Source organism: Ictalurus furcatus, chromosome 20 (assembly GCF_023375685.1).
Source record: "Ictalurus furcatus strain D&B chromosome 20, Billie_1.0, whole genome shotgun sequence".
NCBI lineage: Eukaryota > Metazoa > Chordata > Actinopteri > Siluriformes > Ictaluridae > Ictalurus > Ictalurus furcatus.
This window is the reverse complement of record NC_071274.1, coordinates 21,452,683-21,472,563: the sequence shown is the minus strand read 5'-3', so window position 1 is coordinate 21,472,563 and position 19,881 is coordinate 21,452,683. Positions and strand designations below refer to the sequence as shown.

Here is a 19,881-nt window from a genome sequence, read left to right as displayed (position 1 = left end):
GATCAAAGCCTATAAATGAACTCGCCAAAATCGATTTAGGGTTCTTAATAGTTCTTTACACGGAGAAACCCAGCTGTGACTGGAGCGCGCGCGCTTTCGCTCTCTCTCTCTATCACACTGTGTCCATATCACACCAACCTAAACCCCAAAAATATAAAAGCACACACTCGTGCATGGAACTCATTTGGAGGAATAAAATGCTGCAGTGAACACAGCGTGTGGGCTTCGTTAAAACGCCGCACCGCACATTCAGGTTTGTGTTAGTAGATTTCAGTCTGAAAGAGATGTGATGCATTTTTGAAACACTAAGAGCCTCTGCTCTGTGTCTAAATTACATTTACACGTACAGGATGACTGTTTGAAAAACAAGAACTACACTGTCTGGTGAAAAAGCATGAACAGATTGTGTCTCTCTCTTTCCACACGGCTCCAGGGTTCTGTTTGTGTGGCGTTTCGCATCTTCTCCTGGTGTCTGCGTGGGGGTTCCTCCGGGTTCTCCAGTTCCCCAAAAACATGCCAGTAGATGAATGGGCCTTGCATCCCAGCCAGTGTGTATTCCTGCCTCATGCCCAGTGTTCCCAGACTAGGTGAGTCACAATCACACTGTACCTGTACGATCTGGTCACTTAGGATCTAATCCCCGCTCAGACCGTCTGATTCTTTAGCCCCGTTTCTTTCAGTTCAACCAAAAACATCTAGCGTTCAACTCTTGATGTGCTTAAATCTGAAACGTTTGTCGTTACTCCTGTAAACGAAGACACGTCAGGCTCTGGTTCAGCGAGGTTTTTATTAACATTCACACTTGTTCAAAAATGCAAAATAAATACGTATATAATTTCTTTTATCTTGTTCAGTGGACAGCTGTGAGCTTACAAACACAGCACATGGAAAAATACGTACATCTCTCTGGACAGACGATTAAATGTGTCGGAGTTGTGTGATTATCCCGCTGTCGAGGTGGAAATGTTTTAGATGCTAAAGCGTAGATATTTGGGGAAACGCCATAATTATTACTGCTGATATGATTCCTGAATTACAAGCGAAGAAATATGTACCGAGAGAAAAAACTGGCCCCCCTCTCTCTCTGAATGTCAACCTGCAGTTGTCGGTGTCTGTCTACTCACCGTCTACATTATTAGGAACACCGGCTCATTAATGTACTTATCCAATCAGCCAATCATGTGGCAGCAGCACAGTGCATCAAATCATGCAGATACACGTCAAGAGCTATAGGTAACGTTCACATCAGGATGAGGAAAAAGTCTGAGCTGTGTTGTTTTTTTGATTGATTTATTTCAGAAACTGCTGAGCATCTGGGGTCGCTAGAGTTTACACAAAATGGTGCTAAAAACATTGGGCCGAGGAAGGATACAGTAACTCATATAATCACTCTTTACAACTGTGGTGAGCAGAAAAGTATCTCGGTACGCACAAAACTCCAAGCCTTTAGGAGGATGGGCTACAACAGCAGAAGACCACACTGCATTCCACTCCTGTCAGCCAAGAGCGGGAATCTGAGGCCATCATGGGTACGGACTCACCCCAACTGGACAGCTGAAGATTAAAGGGGAGGGGATATCACCTGGACTTTTTCCCAGTTTGGGTGAGTCTGTGTGCATGATAGCTGATGTGACTTTCTGCTGTTGTAGCCCATGCACCGCATGGTTCATTATGTTGTGCGTTCTGAGATGTTTTTCTGCTCACCATGGTTGTAAAGAGCGAGTGATTATAGACTTCCTGTCTGCTCATTCCCTTCTGATCGCTCACGGACAAGGCGTTTCAGCCTGCGGACCCTCTGCTCACGGGATGTTTTTCCGCACCGTTCTGTGTAAACTCGAGAGACGTGTGTGTGTGTGAGAAATACTCAACCAACCATGTCACGGTTAAAGTCACAGGGGTGACACTTTTCCCCCATTCTGCTGAGAACATTAACCGACACTCTTGACCTGCAGCTGCTTGATTGGCTGATTAGACAACGGCATAAATGAGCAGCTGTTCCTATTAAAGTGACTGGTGAGTGTGTGTGTGTTGTCTTTGTGGTCTTATACTCCAAGAAGGATGCCAGAAAATAAGCTGTCTTGGAGGACGGTTAGTGCTGATCCTGTTCCGTTGTCAATTAGAATAGACACGTACTCTCCAACCTGCAGAACACACACACACAGTTTGGTTTGCCCTCATTTGTCATGTGACAGTATTTTAAAAAATTGTAATCACTGGCCAAAAAAAAAAACAAAACAGAACATTAGTAAGTGGTGTTTTTTTTTTTTTTTAAACTATGACACAGAGTATTAAAGAGTCTGCTTTAACAACACTCGAACGAGCAGTTTAGTTTGTAGTCCTTCATCCTGAAGCGTATTATCCAGCAACCTCGTTAAGAGACTGAGGAATGTAAGGAGTGTAAACATGTGTATGGATCCTGAGAGTTTAAGGGGTTAAAAAAATATTCTAGTAATTTCCTTACACAGCAGTTTAAGACAAAATGTGACATGGTTACACTGTTTACAGTTAATCTACATGCAGTGTATGCATGAGGTTTTACCCTCACTTGTATTTTATATTTTACGTAATAAGTGTGCGTGTTGGTGTGTGTTAGCCATTCTTACCTGCAGGTATAAGGTTCCTGTCAGCAGAATGCTAAACACTCCTCCTGCAGGACTCACGCCTGTTACCGTCTCCAGAGACCTGCGGCACCATTGCAAAACCATTCATCATCTGCTACTTTGTCATGTCCCAATACATCATACCTCATTCCAGCTGCCAAATCATGAGCAACGAGTTGACGGACTAATAGGCAGGTGCTGATGTATATTTTGACATTACAAATATAATCCCACTTTTGTCTTTCATTTAGGAAATAAATGGAATGGTTGCAACATGTAGTTTAGGAAATACTCATGTAGTTCTTTTTAAGGTCAAACCCTGAATAAACTACCTTAGACGAGTCACATCCCTGTGGCTCAAGAGATAAGACGTTATCTCAGAACGACAGCAGTCTAACAATTCCGTGACAGTAAGTGCGTACACAATGACTTTATTAAACCTGTGTGGAAGTGCTGCTCCTCACACTGGACATTCATTGCGTGAATGCTGGAGACCGGAAACGCAAGCTTCAGGCCAAGAACTTTCACAGCATTCCAAAGCTCTGATCTGCGAATTCGGATCACGTGAAGACGTGTGATCGACCCGTCATGGCGTGACCTCTTCAGAAAACCCAAGATTGAGGAACTGCTGCTTTATAATGGTGTCTGTACTTTTAGAGGTATGGATTTTTAAATAAATAAATAAATAAACACAATGCCTTGGTGCATGACGTGATATCCGGACACCGCCCATATTCGCGTGCCGAACAAGACTTACAGCACCTCCATACTAGTAGAGTAGTACTCTTCTTTTTGTCAATGTTAAAACTGGTGTACCCTCACCGTGTGCTGTGGGTAATACACACTAAGTGGCCAAAGGTTTGTGGACACTTGACATCACACCAATATGTGGTGCTTCCCCAAATTGTTGCTGCAATTGTATTGGAATTAAGAGGCCCAAAGCTTAACCCCACTGAACACCTTCTGGGCTGAACTGCACCCCAGGCCTCACTAATGCTCTTGTAGCTGAACGAACACAAATTCCCACAGCCACGCTCAAAAAAAAAAAAAATCCAGTGAAAAGCCTTCCCAGAAGAGTGGAGCTTATTATAAACAGCAAAAGGGAATAAATCTGGAATGGGTGTGATGGACAGGTGTCCAAAAACTTTTGGTCATACAGTGTCCATTGGAAACAAAACTAGCTAATGTAATTTTATAGCTAAATCTGCTGAACACACAACCCTGGCTTTGTACTTACATGTTGCTCTGACACAGAGACTCGATACATATCGAGGCCTTGACGCTGTCCTTTTGTCGCCCCTGGGTCCTTTTCTGAGTCTCACTGGATTCTGAAAACACACACAAATGAAATGAGGGATGCGTTGTAGTGGGTGGATGCTGGGTGTAAAGACCACACCCTGTTCCCCTGAGCGTTATCTGTCACTGTTACACTTGCACTGACTGTTGAATAAATAAATGATGCAACCACGCTGCAGGGAGGGCATGAGCTTTAACATGCAGCATGATGCAACGATTGTGGTTGGGGGAAGAATGTGAAATATTCTCGGTATAAAGACCGTACCGTTTAATAATAACAGTTGTCAGTACATCACAGTCAGAGATGAAAGGCTCTTTAGTAATTGTACTTCACTGCATCTACTTTATCATTTTAGGGCATTTATATTTCACCGGGGAATAATTTACAGCGGTTCTGATTATTAATAATTAATTCTTAATTCTCATGAATTAAGCTATAAGAAAAGTTACAAGTTAGCCCCACCCCTAACTCTTAACCTTCATAACTGTCCATACACAATAAGTTAGAAATTGTAACTCTGCCCTTAAAGCTTAACTTTTCTAACTGTCCATAATAATTAGGTCGTAAGAAAACCGAAAAGCGCTAACCCCGCCCTTAACCCGATTAAGTTTCGTAACCGTTCATACATATTAAGTCATACAAGAAGTTACAAATTTTAACTCCGCCCCTAACTCAACCTTCATAACTGTTTGTACAAATGAAGTCATAAGAAGTTGGAAATGGTAACTCCGCCCTTAAGTCTTAATTTTTGTAACTGTTAATTATTAGGTTGTAAGAAAAGTTGCAATCGCTAACTCCGCCCCTAACCCTTAACATCTGTATGAACAGTTTAATTTGGAAGAGAAGATACAATCGCTAACTCCGCCCCTAACCCTTAACAGTCATATCTGTTCATATAAAGAAAGCCGTAAGTAAAGTTGCAAATGCTAACCCCGCCCCTAAAACTCGATTCATATTAACAGTTACGGGACTTGACGGTTAAGAGTGGGGGGGGCTAGTGTTTGTAACTTTTCCTCCGACTTAATTTGTATGAACAGTTACACAACTTAAGTCATAAGAAAAAAAGTTACAAATGCTTACTCTTCGATTTTGACATAATACACCACACTTTCACCGAAGTATCATTTTCTCTGTTTAGAGTTAAATGCCTACGCACGTCATGAAGCACGTTTTGTAAAACACAAGTGCCTTGTTTCTTTCAAAACTCTGATGAACGTAGCCATCAGCCTTAACCCACACAGCCCTACGTCATGCTGTAGCGTGTGCACTGTGGACTGACTCACCCAGCACCAGGCTGGCCATGAGCTGGTAGAACCCCGACACCGGCGCGGTGTAGCGGCCGCTGCTGGCGTTGAAGCCCTGGCCTCTCTGGTGAAACTGCTCCGTGTCTGAAGGCTGCGGGAAGCAGAGAGAGAGAAGAGAAATGACTCAAACTATTCCAGATGCTCTTTTCCATCGCCAGCCCGTCTCATCTGTGTGCCAGCGGCTCGTTTCATTTCATTTACTTCAATCTGGGAAAACACATTGAGGGCAAGGGCCTCATTTTACAATATACGGTGCGGAGTTACAAACAAAAGACGACATTATTATATAAGCGAGAGAAAAATGAAACGTTTCAAACCAAATGTATAAAGCCATACATATTCAATTTGTACATAATGTGAAACAGACGCATATCGTGATTACTACACACACACACACTATAATCTATTTATTACACTAGGCTTTTATTTCTTCTTCATATTTTGCTCATTTCAAGGTTTACACGCATCCAAACAATTCCACTGATGATGAAACTGGAATAAAAATCCTTCATGTGCAGATTTAATTTGAACTTCTACTCTATATTTAAATGATATAAACAGAAAAATAGTCTCAAGGTGATTGAAACATTAGAATAAAAAATATGAATATTATATTATTTATTATTATTATTAATGTGTGTGTGTAATCCATCAGGAAGCACAAAAGGGGTGGAACGTATATCTGGGTCTTTAAGAAGTTTAAAAATACAACGGACATAATTCAGAACTTTTTTTTTTTTTTTTAAATCAGGTTGCAGGTTGGGGGAGAAGTGAGAAAAGCCAACATGGAGGACAAAGTGCTGGTGAAAATAAGATGAATTACGTTATATGGTGACTCAAATTAAAGATAAGAACGTGTCTATACAGTCAAGTAACAAGCTCCGTTAGATAGGTAGCCGATACTAGCTAGAACGGCTAGCGTCAAAACGCCAAACGTTTCTTATTCTTAGAATCCAATATTACATCATTTCAGATACAAGTTTAAAATGCAAAGTGATCAAAAACACAACCGACGTTAGCTACTTCGACTGAAATGATAAAACCTGTCATGCTAATGCTGACATGAACCAAAATTTGCATTCAGTGCAGACTTATAAACAGTTTGTTCAGAATCTGCAATCAAATGAATTCATTTGGATTGATGAAAAGCTTTAAACGTAAACCGAGAGAGTGTGTGTGATTGCCGGTGTCCTCGTGGGTTAATCCGACTTCACCAATAAAGCGAATTTTTGATTCTGGTTCGTGATAAAAACGTGTTAAAGCCCCAGACATCGTAATAACAGAATCCACATTTAAGCTGTTTGAAGTTTATTCCAGACGTGTGGGGCGCCGCGTGCGTGCCAGAGTCACGGCTTTCAGCCAAGAAACGGCAACGCTGACGGTTTGAGTTTAAGGAACTTACGCTGCTGAAAGGTTGGAGCTCCTGCAGGCTCCGTCTCTGGACCAGCAGATTGTGGTGCAGGTGGCTGTGGAAGGCTGTGGCCACGCGGGGGGGCTGTTCACAGAGTACACACTGACTGCCCACCATCTCTGACAGCAACAAGAGGCAAAGTTTTAGTTAACCACATGTCCCAAAAAAACACACCCTATTCACGATATACTGCCCTAGTTGGGTTCTCCTGATCAGAGAACATATGATGGATGATGACACACAGAATACCCATAATGCACTGTGTTTGAACATAACGTGCACACTGGATACAGGCGACACTTATGGTGGTGTCTATGTGGGATATAGCCGTAGTAGTAAATAAGTAATTTTAAAAATAATAATGTTAAATAATGCAACAAACATAACTAAAAGTAAGAACAGTGCTTGTTGTACAGTGCGTCTTGTGGGAGTTCCACACTTTGGGTGAATATTCACTAAAAGCAAGCGGACCACTTGTGGTTTGGGACGCGGCCACAGTGGACTGATGATGGTGAGATAATTGTGGAGATGTTTATGTGGCCTGTGTGTGTGGTTTGGGACGCAGCCACGGTGGATGATGACGACGATGAGATGGTTCGTGGTGGTTATGTAATAATTCCATGAATCATGAGCAAGTAGAATCCAGCGACAGTCCTAGACGTATTTAGCACAGACAGCCAAAAAAAAAAAAAAAGAGGGAAAAAAATAAAAGAGGAGACTACTTCATTTGTTAACCCTGACTTCAACAAAGGAACACAATAACGTCTCTTATTTTCTCTCTAGTTTAGTTTTGGCCAATCCCCCCCCCCAACCAGCCAGCTTTCGATCACATGACGGCTAGCAACCAGGAGGGTGAAGGCTATCACATGCTTCCTCTAAGACATGTTAAGCCAACCAACTGCATCTTTCCAACCTGCTGCATTATGAGGAAAAGTGCCATCTCTCATACATGAGCTCAAAGATGACCGAGATTGGCTAGTGTCCCTGTGATTGACACTAGCCCATCGTGATGCCCCTCCCACCCAGACAGCACGGCCAGTTTTCCTCTATTGACTCCCGGCCAGTGAAGGCTGTGGTATCGTCGGGATCCGAACTCGCCATCTCCTTTGTTTCACCACTCGGTGAAACAAATCATTTTTTGATTAGAAATGCAGTTGCATAATAATAATAATAATAATAATAATAATAATCCCCTGGGATAGGCTCCAGGTTCCCTCGCGACCCTGAAAACTAGTAAGCGGTTGAAGATGGATGGATGGATAATAATAATCTCCAAAAGTCAGAAATAGTCGTTTGTAATGTAGTTTTTGCCGTTCAGATTGCAGATAATCTTTCAAATCAGACGTGACCCAAAAAAATTAATTGGATTATACCTACCCAACTTTATTCTCCTCTTGCCTTACTGCTCCGAGTGTTTACGTTATAGCTGTGCTATTTGCTAAGTTGTCAGCACTTCACACCCTCGCTGCTCTCAAGTCTTAAATTCTGAAGATAAACAAGCGAGATTCGAAACGCTCGAGATTATCTTTGACTGACACTTGGCTACATATAAAGTCATTAAACAATCTGTGTCTGAAAAAGAGATGTAAATATTTGGAGTGAGAGTGCGTATGAGTGGATGGAGAGGGTGTGTGTGTGTGTAGGGGTTGAACATGCTCGAGTTTGCGGCGCCACTGTGTTTTTGCCGTGTGAATAAGAGCCTTTATATTTTATATTGCTGTCAGAACAGCCTGCAGCTCGCTGCTCCAGAGCACAAACAGACCTGTGTCTGCTTTCCTGGCCAACTGCCAACACTCACTCCACACACACACACACACACACACACACACACACACACACACACACACACACACACAATGTGGAATCCAGGGAATTCTAGAACGGGGCCAAGTCGCACTGACGTCCAAGAAAATTACACCTATTAGAGGATCAAACCAGCCCAGGATCAAACGTGCAACATCCCTGACAAACGCGCAAGACAATACGACACACCGCAATGTGTGGCTGGCGTGCACACACACACACACACACACACACACACCCACCCCCCTCAGGCCCACACAATCATTTAATACATCAGTCAGACATCCACACAAAGGCAGTTTGATCTTTGACGCAAAACTGCAAGTTGTCTCAAACTACCGTACAGGTGGCAGTAACGACGGTGTTCACGTTGGTCAGAAGGTGTTGATGAAGTTTCCAGAACAGCAGCTCTGACAGAAGTACAGCTACAAGTCACATCATTTAACGCGCTCGTTCTAATACGCCATGGTTTCCATCGATTCGCGTGGACTTGTACGGCAGGCCTTCCACGTAAACAGCTTTAAAACGGCATAGAACGGTCGATCCGGTGCAGTTTTCCGTAACGAGACGTTCACTTAACGTTTACAGAAGGAGTCTCCGGCGTCGGAGGTAAAATCTTCAGGTCAGAGGAGTTTACACGAGACGAGTGCTTTCTCTCGGTCGTGACGAGCTCAACTTAAAAAGTATCGTTGTTTTAAAACCGCCGTGGTAGAAGAGATATAAAACACCTGGTGGCATGCGGGTGTAGGAAAATAAATCCACTTCCATCCACACTGCTTTGTCCTGGAGTCTTTTATTCCTTACATAACCTACTGTTTCTATCATTGTGAGCAGGAGGCAAGTTTTGAACTGATATTAATATATTTTTTTGTTATTATTATTATTGAACTGTATTTCTTTATCCAGTCCTTTGCTCGGTTTGAGATTCTCGGTTTCGTTTCTCACAGTGTCGCAGTTGGCCTGCGGTGTTCTGTGCGTAATAAAAACCATCAAACATTTTGAAAGCTGTTATTTAAGTAATTAAGTCTCACATCTGCTCATGTGGTTTAGAGGCTTATCGATATATGACTTACATGTGTTAGCTTTGTAGCATGTATAATTATGTTTAATTACATTGACTTTGCACTCGTTTACTGGCGTTCATTTTGGGGTTTAATAAAAAAAATATATATATATATATAAAATTTAGCGGCTCACTGTCGGGTTTAGTTCCGTATACGCAGGTTTACGTGTGTTAATACTTATTTATATGTACGTGTAATAACACATTCGGGTGTTTTATTCGGTTATGCACAACTTGGCTCCTCCGGCCTGGTTACGATATCTTGGCCTGGAGCAAAAGTAAGAATTATTTATCAGGTCTTTAAGTGTTGAAGCAGCTCTGCAGCGCATTTCGATCACACTCTGGTAAGCGAGTATTCTTTCCAGTAAGAGCACGCACTGGAGTGTTTAATTCCTCTTGCAAGACAGCAATTTGCCAATGTTTACGACTTTTATTTATTCGAGGAGGACACACGATACTTTTAACCCATTTATAGTTATGTTTATGATCGTGGAACGTCCGTGAAACAAGCTAGATCCCGTTATCGGTCAGGATTTAGCAGCTGTAAACAGTCTTTCCTTCACTGGCCTTTCTCCCCCCCCCTCTTTAAAAGTGAGGAAGGGGAAAAAAGTTAATTAAAAAAAATGAAGCGAGAAACCACAGAGCATAAACCCGTCCGTCCTGAAGGCTTTCCGTGTCAGAAGACACGGGTTACAGCTTTACCTCTGACTGATACAAAGCGCTGACACTGGAGACTCCTTCCTAAAATGCTAAACATTTTTTTTTTTTTATGAGCAAGGTTTCTTCCCCAGAATGTTTTACCTTAGGAACGTGTAATTAAGCGGAAGCTTGCGTATGTGTATTATGAATTTCTGGTGAAAACGTAAGCTTTACTGTTGCATTACACATACTGTGAACATATACACATACACGCACCGGAAATGCCTGTACACCTGCTCATTTATGCAATTATTCAATCAGCCAATCATGGGGCAGCACCACAGTGCATATAAATCATGCAGATACAGGTCAAGAGCTTCAGTTAACATCCACAATAAACAAAAACGGGCAAATCTCAGTGATTATGACCATGGCATGGTTGTTGGTGCCAGATGGGCTGGTTTGAGTATTTCAGAACTGCTGATTTCCTGGGATTTTCACACAAAATAGTCTCTAGACTATGGTGGCTGTGGCTAGACGTGGCGGCTAGACATGGCGGCTGTGGCTCAGGTGGTAGAGCGGGTTGTCCACCAATCGTAGGGTTGGCGGTTCGATTCCCGACCCACATACCGAAGTGTTCTTGGGCAAGACACTGAACCCCAAATTGCTACCATTGGTGTGTGTGTGTGTGAATGGGACACCGTGTAAAGCGCTTTGGATAAAAGTGCTATATAAGTGCGCCATTTAACTTTAGAGTTTACACGGAATGATGTGGAAAAAGAAAGCGAGTGGACAGGAAGGCTACTGTAACTCAAATAGCCACTCTTTACAACCCGGGTGAGCAGAAAAGCATCTCCGAACAACTTGAAGGTGTTACATCCTGGAGGCCTAGAACAAGAACCTGAGGCACAGGTTCACTAACACTGGACATTTCTACATTGGCACACACCAGGTGATGTTATATATACACACACACACACAACACTGAAACGTATGACACGTCTGCCTCAAAATTAATAGGTGAATTTGAGACTTGTGATTGGTCTGGACAGCATGTTGACCAGGCTGGATGAACTATGACCTCTTTAACAGGTGACTTTGGTCTTTCTAGTTCCTTTATATCTAAGAATCATTTATATTGCCATACCTTTCAGCTTTAGCTGGAGGTCTTCCAATATCTCGTCCTGGTTGGGCAACATCGGGCCAGGAGGACCAGGAGGCCCCTGGGGTCCGGGAGGGCCTGGAGGACCAGGCAGGCCATGCTGGAGAAATTAAGAGGGGTTACACCTGTTACGTGTAGGGAGGAACTACGCAAGGAAGAGATGTACCACACCTTGGTGAAAGAATTCCTCCAGGGTTGTTCACGTCCTATGATATTCTACTTTTTGTAGGGTACATACCTTTTAAGGTCAACCAAAACACCCTTTTCAGGCTTCTCCAAAATATTATTCTATAAGCAATAGCACATACATCCTTCACATTTTGGTTCACTTCATTTCTGTAAGATTTTCACCATACATGTCCAAAAGTCCCAAAGTCAGAACCTTACCTTCGAGATTCTTTTATTTTGTTTGGGCTTCTTGTTTCCACCCTTATTTGAGTTATCCCTGAAAGCTATCCAGGTCCTGTGAGGGTCAACTATGTCCATGTCTGAAGACACGGTCTCCTGCAGAACACATAGTCACCAAATTTTTATCAATCGTAGTCGTTAGAAATCGCCGTAGCATTCCCACCGGAGCATGCACCGGCAGGGTCAGGTATATAACACAGACTACAGTCATTTAGTACGAGGCAACGTTTTCCAGAACTCGAACACAAATATTACTCTAGCTTTCACCTCTTGTGTGATACCACATGCTTGCAAGATGCGTGCAACAAAACCACATGAAAACATTCCCCTGTGCATTAAACACAGGTGCACGCCACAAGGGCATGGATGCTGAACTTACAGGACTCTCTGTGCTCACGGAATTGCTCTCATCGTCAAGCTCTAGATCCTCTAGGCTGTCCTGTCCAGTGCAGGTGGTGAGTAGGAGGCTCAGGACCAGGGGCAGGAGCGGCCCTTTCGGCCCATGCCAGGGCAACATGGTGCGGGGTGAGAGGGCAGTGATTTCTCACGGATCCTCAGTGTTCAGGTCCCATCCCACTCCCGGGAAGGTGAAGAGTGATCTTTGAGCTTCTCGGAGTGTTTTCCAGAACGGGGTTTCTCAAATGGATATAGCTGATGTGAAGATGGATCCTCAGTTCCTCAAAGGATTGATGCTTCTCATGAAGAAAAAGTACTGGGATGGTTTTAAGAGAGGTGGGGGGGGAGAAAAAAAAAAAGGAAAATCTCTTTGTGAGGTTCAGTTCTGGAGATCAGGAATATTTATCTTGAGCTACAACTCCTAACGTCACAAAAAAATTTTTTCCCCCTCCAAGCTCAGTCTTGCCCTGGTGTCATCCAAGACTCTCTATGCCTTCTTGCTACAGTCTAAACTCCCTCAGGTTGCGCTTTGAATTACGAGTCCTTGTGCGTGTATTCCGTAAATACAGCATGTGTGGCACCGTTGATGCGTTTGTGTGATGATTAGGCAGCTACACGGTTCTGTTACAGCGTGACTGGCTGTGATAAAGCCGGTGTGTGTGTGTGTGTGTGTGTGTGTATGTATGGTACACTTGCTCAGTGGGTGGGATCGCCTCTCTTAGTAACTCCCTGCTCTCTCACTAACCTTACAGTCCCTCTGTTGCTTTGCTTCCTCGGTTCCTTTCCGCTCCATAGGCCCTCGAGCGATGCTGATTTATTCCCCCAGACGAGCGCTTCGAGTTTACTCCACGTTCACTACGTGTTATGAAGGTTCCCTTTCGCGCTCTGCTGTTTTTAAGCTCCTGGGCAGCTCAGGCCCCTCCCCTCCTTTCGTCCCTTCACTCCTCCTTCTGTTGCTCCTTATCTGCTTGTGAATCTCGATCTGTCACTTTGTCTCTCCTCATCCACCCTGATCCCTCATCTCTCCCTCGTCTCACCCTCGTCTTACCCTCATCCTATCCGCCTGTCCGAGCATTCCCGGCTCTCTTTCTCCTGCCAGTCCTACATTTGGGCTCATTCTTTTGCTCCTGCCAGCTTTACTTTGCCCTCACTCATGGGCCTCTGGGTCCTAGTGCCTATTGTTTGATGTTCAACAAAAAAAAACAAAAAACTAATTTAATCCCTACTGCATAATTTCTCCAGAAAGATATCAATTATGTGAATCGCTTCTTTAAAAGCATTTGTTTTAAATGAACAAAAAGTTAGGAAACGAAGAACACGGGGGCGTTTGCTTGAACTGGTCCATTCTCGATCATTTCAGAACGCAGAACCAATCCAGCTCGTGTTTCCAAACACTGAAGGACATTTGGGTGGAGCAGAAATGTGCGTGTCAGATATGATGAATTTTAGCTATCGAGGATGATGACAATTACTGGGAAATTCACAAAGCCTTCCACACAACCTGCCACACCTCCTGTTTTATCAGTCTGTCCTTCTTGACTTTGCCGCTTCTTCTCCTCAACTGAATGAACAGTGTGGTCCTTGGAGCGGCACCTGGTTCAGTACTAACCTGCTCGAGCCTCAAGGAGCCTGGTTACATAATTCCAAAAATCGCATGCAAAGTCAACCCAAGCTGTCACTGGCACCATCTCATGGCCAATTTATGTTAAAACAAACACGAGAGGTTTCAAGTCGCTGCTTGTCTAGTCGCTGTATAATGAATATGCAATGCATGCTGGATCTGTCTAAGCATTTAGGCAAGGAAATTAATTTCGCAACGTTGACTTTCAGAGTCTTCAACAGTGTAGTGTTTTGACCTTTGCCAGTACACGGATCTGCGGCTGTAGACGCTGTAACTCACGACAAGGAGGTTTTGGCTAAAAATAGGACAACTGGATTTATTTCTTAGCAGTGATGTAGCATAAGCAGGATTACAATTTAAATGTTTGTGTTCCCCATTTTTAAAAAAACCCCCACACCAAACGCCAGTGAGTTTATTTTCGGTTTTTAATATAAATTGTATATGGGATGGTGAACACTCGTGTGGACTTTAAACAAGGTTTGCACGAGAGGTTGGTGGTTTTTTTTTTATTCTGAACCGGTTGCCAGTTTAAGGACAAAAGTCTTCATTCAGCTGAGGAGGAAAAAAAAAAAGAAAAAGAAAAACGCAAGAAGGACATACGTTTATTTATTCATTTTACAATACGAAGGAATCCAAACCGAGCATCGGCTGCACAGTTAAGAGTTCTCTCAAAAACCCAACAGTGGCTTCTGGGATACTTTAATGTGGCCTCGTGTGTGAAACGCTATGTACACGTCAACAATAAAACGATAATAAAGGAGTTTTATTGCCTTCTATTGCCGCGCATCTGGCCTCTCTGGAAACTTTGCACTACATCTACGGTCATTACTGAAGTACACTGCACACCTACATTCTTCACGTAGGAAAAAAGTTCAGCGTAGTACACAGACTTCTAAAGAGACAGGACAGGATTTGATCTTCCCGACCTCTCGACCTTCCACTGGCACAGACCTCTAACCGCCGTGCTACCGCTGCTACACGCTGATAAAGGAAGAGGTGTGGCAGGTTGCATGGAAAAGCTTGCAAGTTTCCATCTAAATGTCATCATCTCTGACATTAATGCAACTGGAATGACCCTAGCTTGAGTTTTATCCCGTCTGAACAAGTCTTTTCATCGCGATGCGAGAAACTCCCGAAGTCGTCATGTCAGCACTGCCGTGTACGTGAACAGACTCAGGAACTTGCACATTTTCGCACCCTAAATGACGCCTACATTCCATCAGTTCTAAATGATATAACTATAAATAAAAACTAGTAAAGGTGCAGAAGACCGTTCTTTATATTTATTACCTGTACGAATAACCTGGAAAATATGTTTAAAAAAAAAAAAAAATCATAAAAAAATATAATAAATTGTTTAAGGCAAAACCCATGTGCTTGTTTGTGTTTACATGGGCCTCCTATTGGCCGTTTTATAGACACGCCCCCGATGCGTCTTCACTCCGCCCCCACGATGGAGTATTTTCTTACTCGTGAATGGAATGAAGGTGAACGCAGAATTCGCAGCGTTGATGAGTATTTTTATTCTACATCGAAAAAGCAGGACCGCAAAGGCACTCGTGAGCGTTCTCGTACATTAGCACGAGCCAAATTCTGCACGTTTAGGTTGTTCTAACTTATAGCTTTCAGTCAGCTGTGAATGACGTTAAATTTCATAAAGGCTCTGTCCTGCAGCTTTGTGTTGTACTGATGCTAGGGGAAGAGGATTGGAAGTCGCTGGTTCAGGACAAGCAGAAGACACTCGATGCACTTAATTTCCCAAACAACTGAACGATATAGACAAAAAGAAATATTGCGTTCACATTATCTGCATAACAAAACCTAAGAGAAAAGCGAGAGAGCGAGTGTGACAGAGGGGGGAGGGGGGGGGTAACATACAGGATCCCATTCACTGGGAAACAGTATTTGCCCCTTTTTTTTTTTTGGATGAGAACACAGGGAACTGCACACTTGTGGTGGCACAGATGATCAGCAGGGTGTTCAAGTAGTTTGTGGAGTTTGTTAAAGACAGATCAGAGTTTGTCGAGGGTCAGGGACTTGACTTTATTAACACCGAACCCGGCAAAGCCATCGGGTTCACGATGGGGAAAAAAAAACCCCCGCAGTGGTTCATCACAAATGTAATGTCTTAAAGAATCTTTATTGCGCTGCTTTACTGCTTTAAACAGCAAGCCTCAGTGTGTGGAGTTTTAAAAAAAAACACACCACACCTTCTCGCTTATTAGCTATTTAAGAGCCATAATATGACATGGGTGTATTTATTGCAAGAACACCCACCAGGCACAATGGGCCAGTAAAATCACCAGTGTTAACGCTACAGTTATTTCATCCTAATCCGTCCAAGCTGGACTCACATTAACACAGATTTGAGGTTGTGTGTGTGTTTATGCGCTCGGGATCTGGAGCGTGTGGCGGAGAAGATGAAGATCCTGGCCTGCTCCAGAAAACGGACTGTTTTAAATTAAAGTACTGCTGGTGTGCAGACACAAGAAGGTTGCCCTTTTCCTTTTTTCCCCCCCTTTCGGCAGGTACAGCCAAAAACTCGGTGAAAAAAAAAATTGTTTAGGCTGCTCGATTTGTAAACAAGTCTGCAGAAGGGAATTTTTTATTAGCATTAATCGCGCTGGCTTTGGTTAGCGGTGTGCTGCCAAAACATGCACACGGCGCAAGAAAGATTTTATAGGCTTAGAGCGGTAAAATTAACCATTACAACAATTTATTTGATCATTTTCGTGGCTTGACTTTTGCTTCATTTACTTATTTCACTTTTCTACACGTCTCATTTATTTAGTCTGATTCTTTAAATTCGTGAAATACATTCTTTATTTTATTTATACATTTAAAATAGAACTTTTACAAAAAATATTATTATTATTATTATTATTATAGCTAACATGGCATTGTAAAGGCACGGTGACCTTGGAAACAAAACAAATCAGCATATAAAAAAAAAAGCGCACACCAAAAGAACACCATACCCACGGTGAAACATGATGGTGGCAGCATCACGCTTTAGGGCTGCTTTTTCTCGGTCAGAACTGGGGGCTTTTAATCAAGCTGGAGGGAATCATGAATAGCTACAGATACCAGTCGATTTTAGTGCAAAACATTCAGGTGTCTGCTAGAAAGCTGAAGATGAAAAGGAATTTCACCTTTCAGCACGACGACGACCCAAAGCAGGCATCCAAATCAACAGACGGAACGGCTTGACGGAAAGAAGATCCATGTTTCTGAAGGACCCAGCCAAAGCCCAGACCTGAATCCAACTGAAATACTGTGGGGTGACCCAACACGGGCCGTGCACAGGAGATGCCTTTACCTCACAATCTGATGGATCTAGAAGTTTTTTGCAAGAAAGAGTGGGAAAAATGTCAGCAGGTCAACACGTACCACGCCGGTAGACTCTTACCCGAAAAGACTGTGTGGTGTAATAAAATCAAAAGGTGCTTCGACATTCAACAAGTCTTAGCATAGGGGTCCACATACCTTCAGCCATACAGTGTAATTTAAGGCTCTTAGTAATTGAGTGAACACTACTGCACTGTCTGTTCAACAAGTTCTAGAAACGCCTCAATAAAATGCCCGCCGTTCCACCGCGTCAAGTCTCCTGAGCTGTTTTCCGATCTCGTCCTGCAGACGGTTTAAATAACCTGGTTTACGCTTCGCTCGTGGACACAAATCTGTACTCTGACTGTCTCGTGCGAGTCTCCTGACCGTAGGAGTGGCGTGCCGAGAGACGAGCCGTTCCTCACGGACAGGTACAGAGCACACTGCAGCCCCTGGTCCAGACCGTCTGAGGTAAATTAAGGGCAGTGAGGCTTTGGCACGCGCTCCACGCCGCTGGCGTTCAGGACAAAGCCTGGCATATTTAGGCCACTGCTGGCAGACACGCAGGCTTCTGCAAGGATTAACGTGTTGTACAAGGGATTAAATCGATGCCGACGTGACTAATGGATTGTCAGTGTGTTAGCACAAAGTCCATTAGAGCAGCATCTTATGTATATTAACAAAGAAGTACACTTTATTTTACCGGTAAGAGCCGTCTCAAAAATATTTCTCTGGCAAGCGTGTGCTTGCTTCTTTAGTTTTACTCTGGAGCTGCAACACTAACGTAGAGAACAGGTAACGGAGAATACAGATTTAGCAAATTATCACACGCTCGCCTCAGGTTGTTAATTGATCCTGTGTATACACGGTGTATAATCGATAAAACTTTGCAAAAGGACGTCCCGGAGTTAAAAAAAATCGGTTCATCTTGAAGAATTCAGGCAATTTTACTGGGGTTCTCTCATACAGCGTAGCAAGTAATAATCTGGAAAGACCTTTGTAATATCACAGTCTAAAACTGGAGTTAAAGAGAAGCAAATTAGTAAATGAATCACATGTAGATGAATCATATGTAAATGAATCGCATGAAAATGAATCACTCGAATATGAATCACATGAAAATGAATCACTCGAATATGAATCACATGAAAATGAATCACTCGAATATGAATCACATGTAAATGAATCACTCGAATATGAATCACATGTAAATGAATCACATGAAAATGAATAAATAAATGAAAGACAAAAAATCGGTTCATCTTGAAGCCGAATCGCTGTTTTGTGAATTATCTTATGAATTATTTTTCAATTGTGTCAAATCTAAAGCACCGATTACCGAACATGTCTTGACTGTTTCTCCTACTTCAGGTAGGTATTAAGGTATTAAGTAGAATAATTTGTACATTTTCTGATCTGTCAACGTGACCTTTGTATAAAGCAGGGGTGTCCGATCTTATCCGGAAAGGGCGGGTGTGGTACCCGAGTCTAATGAAAGCCATGATCGACTGATTAAACAGGTGGAATCGGGTGTGGCTCCTGCTCGGTTGGAACGAGGACCTGCACCCACACCGGCACGTCCCGGATAAGAGCGAACACCCCTGGTCTAAAGACAGGCATTTATAAAACTAGGTATTATGTAAGGAATCATGTGTGCTGTTCTAGGGAAATCGACGACAGGGTGGTGTGTTGAAGCAGAGTCAGCGTTACCACACAATGATATATCGTTTTCCGATAAGGGAACGTTCCGTAGTGTTTCATTCGTCTGATACCACGGCGTACGAGTCGTTATTAAAGAACGACGCGCACGTTTTATCCGTTTATAGTTGCTTTTAACGTTGTAACGTTCGCGTAACAGTCGTGACGTTTTGTCATGTTACGGAGAAACAAGAACGTGTAAACGTGTAAATCTCTCCTGAAGATGTCAGAAAAGTTACAGCTTACAAAGGCACTGGAGACTCCTTCCGTAAGCGCCAAGTTAACGTCTCGTCGTTTGTTCTGGTGGGCCAACACCAAACCCACGTCCATGAGCACGGCGATTTGATTCACTCGCACTCTCCTCGCGGCGAGAGCCAGATCACTGTCTGTACCCCACGCTGAATCCATTATGTTTTAGGACTGCGTTAGCGTTTTCCTCTGAGGTCGAATTCCACGTCGTTAAACCGATTTATTATGGCTTATGGTTTACCGATGCCGTCCGTTCGTTCTACTTTTAAGGAAGTAGAACGAGGTTTCCCCACAAACTTAGCGAGCACAAGTACATGGACGATGCACGTGAGATTTGATTAACTGAACGTCATATAGTTAGAGATCTCTAGAGAATGAAGGCCTTCTGTTTGTAGTGTTCAGAGGGTGAGTGAGTACAGCGCACGCCAACGTCCCGTCCAGATTCTCAATCGATTCCACTGAAAGTACAAAACAAGCTGGTTGTGCATGACAAAAATTATTAGAGGGGCGGGGTTTATCTCCTCCCAAAATTATGCGATGGGATCAATTAACTCAGCCAAGCGTTTAATACAATACGGTACAATGGGATTCCAGTATTAGCTTGGTGGAGAGGAAGGCCACGCCTCCTTTCCAGTGACTGACAGACACAAAGGCCACGCCTCCTTTTCTGTGACCTATACACACACAAGCCACAGTTCCAATGGAAACTCATTTGATGATGTGTGTAAATAATTAACACTAATAATTTAAAGAGACAGAGACCTATTTCAGAAGACATGGTGTGTCAAACCGGTCGAGTCCATATTACACATACTCAGACCGGCGCAAATCCGTCACAGTACCCATAATGCACGGCATGTCCCAGGGAATGACGTGAATACAGTGATTATTTTTCTCTTATAG

The 19,881-nt window shown here is 43.1% G+C and overlaps 1 protein-coding gene across 3 annotated transcripts; it reads right to left on the bottom strand.

Annotated features, from left to right (window-relative positions):
* Window positions 1-275: 275 nt before the first annotated feature.
* Window positions 276-18,229, bottom strand: si:ch1073-184j22.1 (erythroferrone). Of its 3 annotated transcripts, XM_053651906.1 has the most exons (10): window positions 17,735-18,229; window positions 16,857-17,602; window positions 12,067-12,399; window positions 11,667-11,783; window positions 11,265-11,379; window positions 6,604-6,731; window positions 5,181-5,292; window positions 3,838-3,928; window positions 2,604-2,682; window positions 276-2,141 (listed from the first exon to the last, which is right to left on the bottom strand). In XM_053651906.1, the coding sequence occupies exons 3-10, from the start codon at window positions 12,202-12,204 to the stop codon at window positions 2,043-2,045; spliced, it is 879 nt and encodes a 292-aa protein (XP_053507881.1). In that variant the 5' UTR covers window positions 12,205-12,399; window positions 16,857-17,602; window positions 17,735-18,229; the 3' UTR covers window positions 276-2,042. The 3 variants fall into 3 exon arrangements, with proteins under 3 accessions (XP_053507881.1, XP_053507879.1, XP_053507882.1); XM_053651904.1 differs by lacking the exons at window positions 16,857-17,602; window positions 17,735-18,229 and adding an exon at window positions 12,829-15,461; XM_053651907.1 differs by lacking the exons at window positions 16,857-17,602; window positions 17,735-18,229 and adding an exon at window positions 13,132-15,461.
* Between the last annotated feature and the right edge of the window lie 1,652 nt (window positions 18,230-19,881).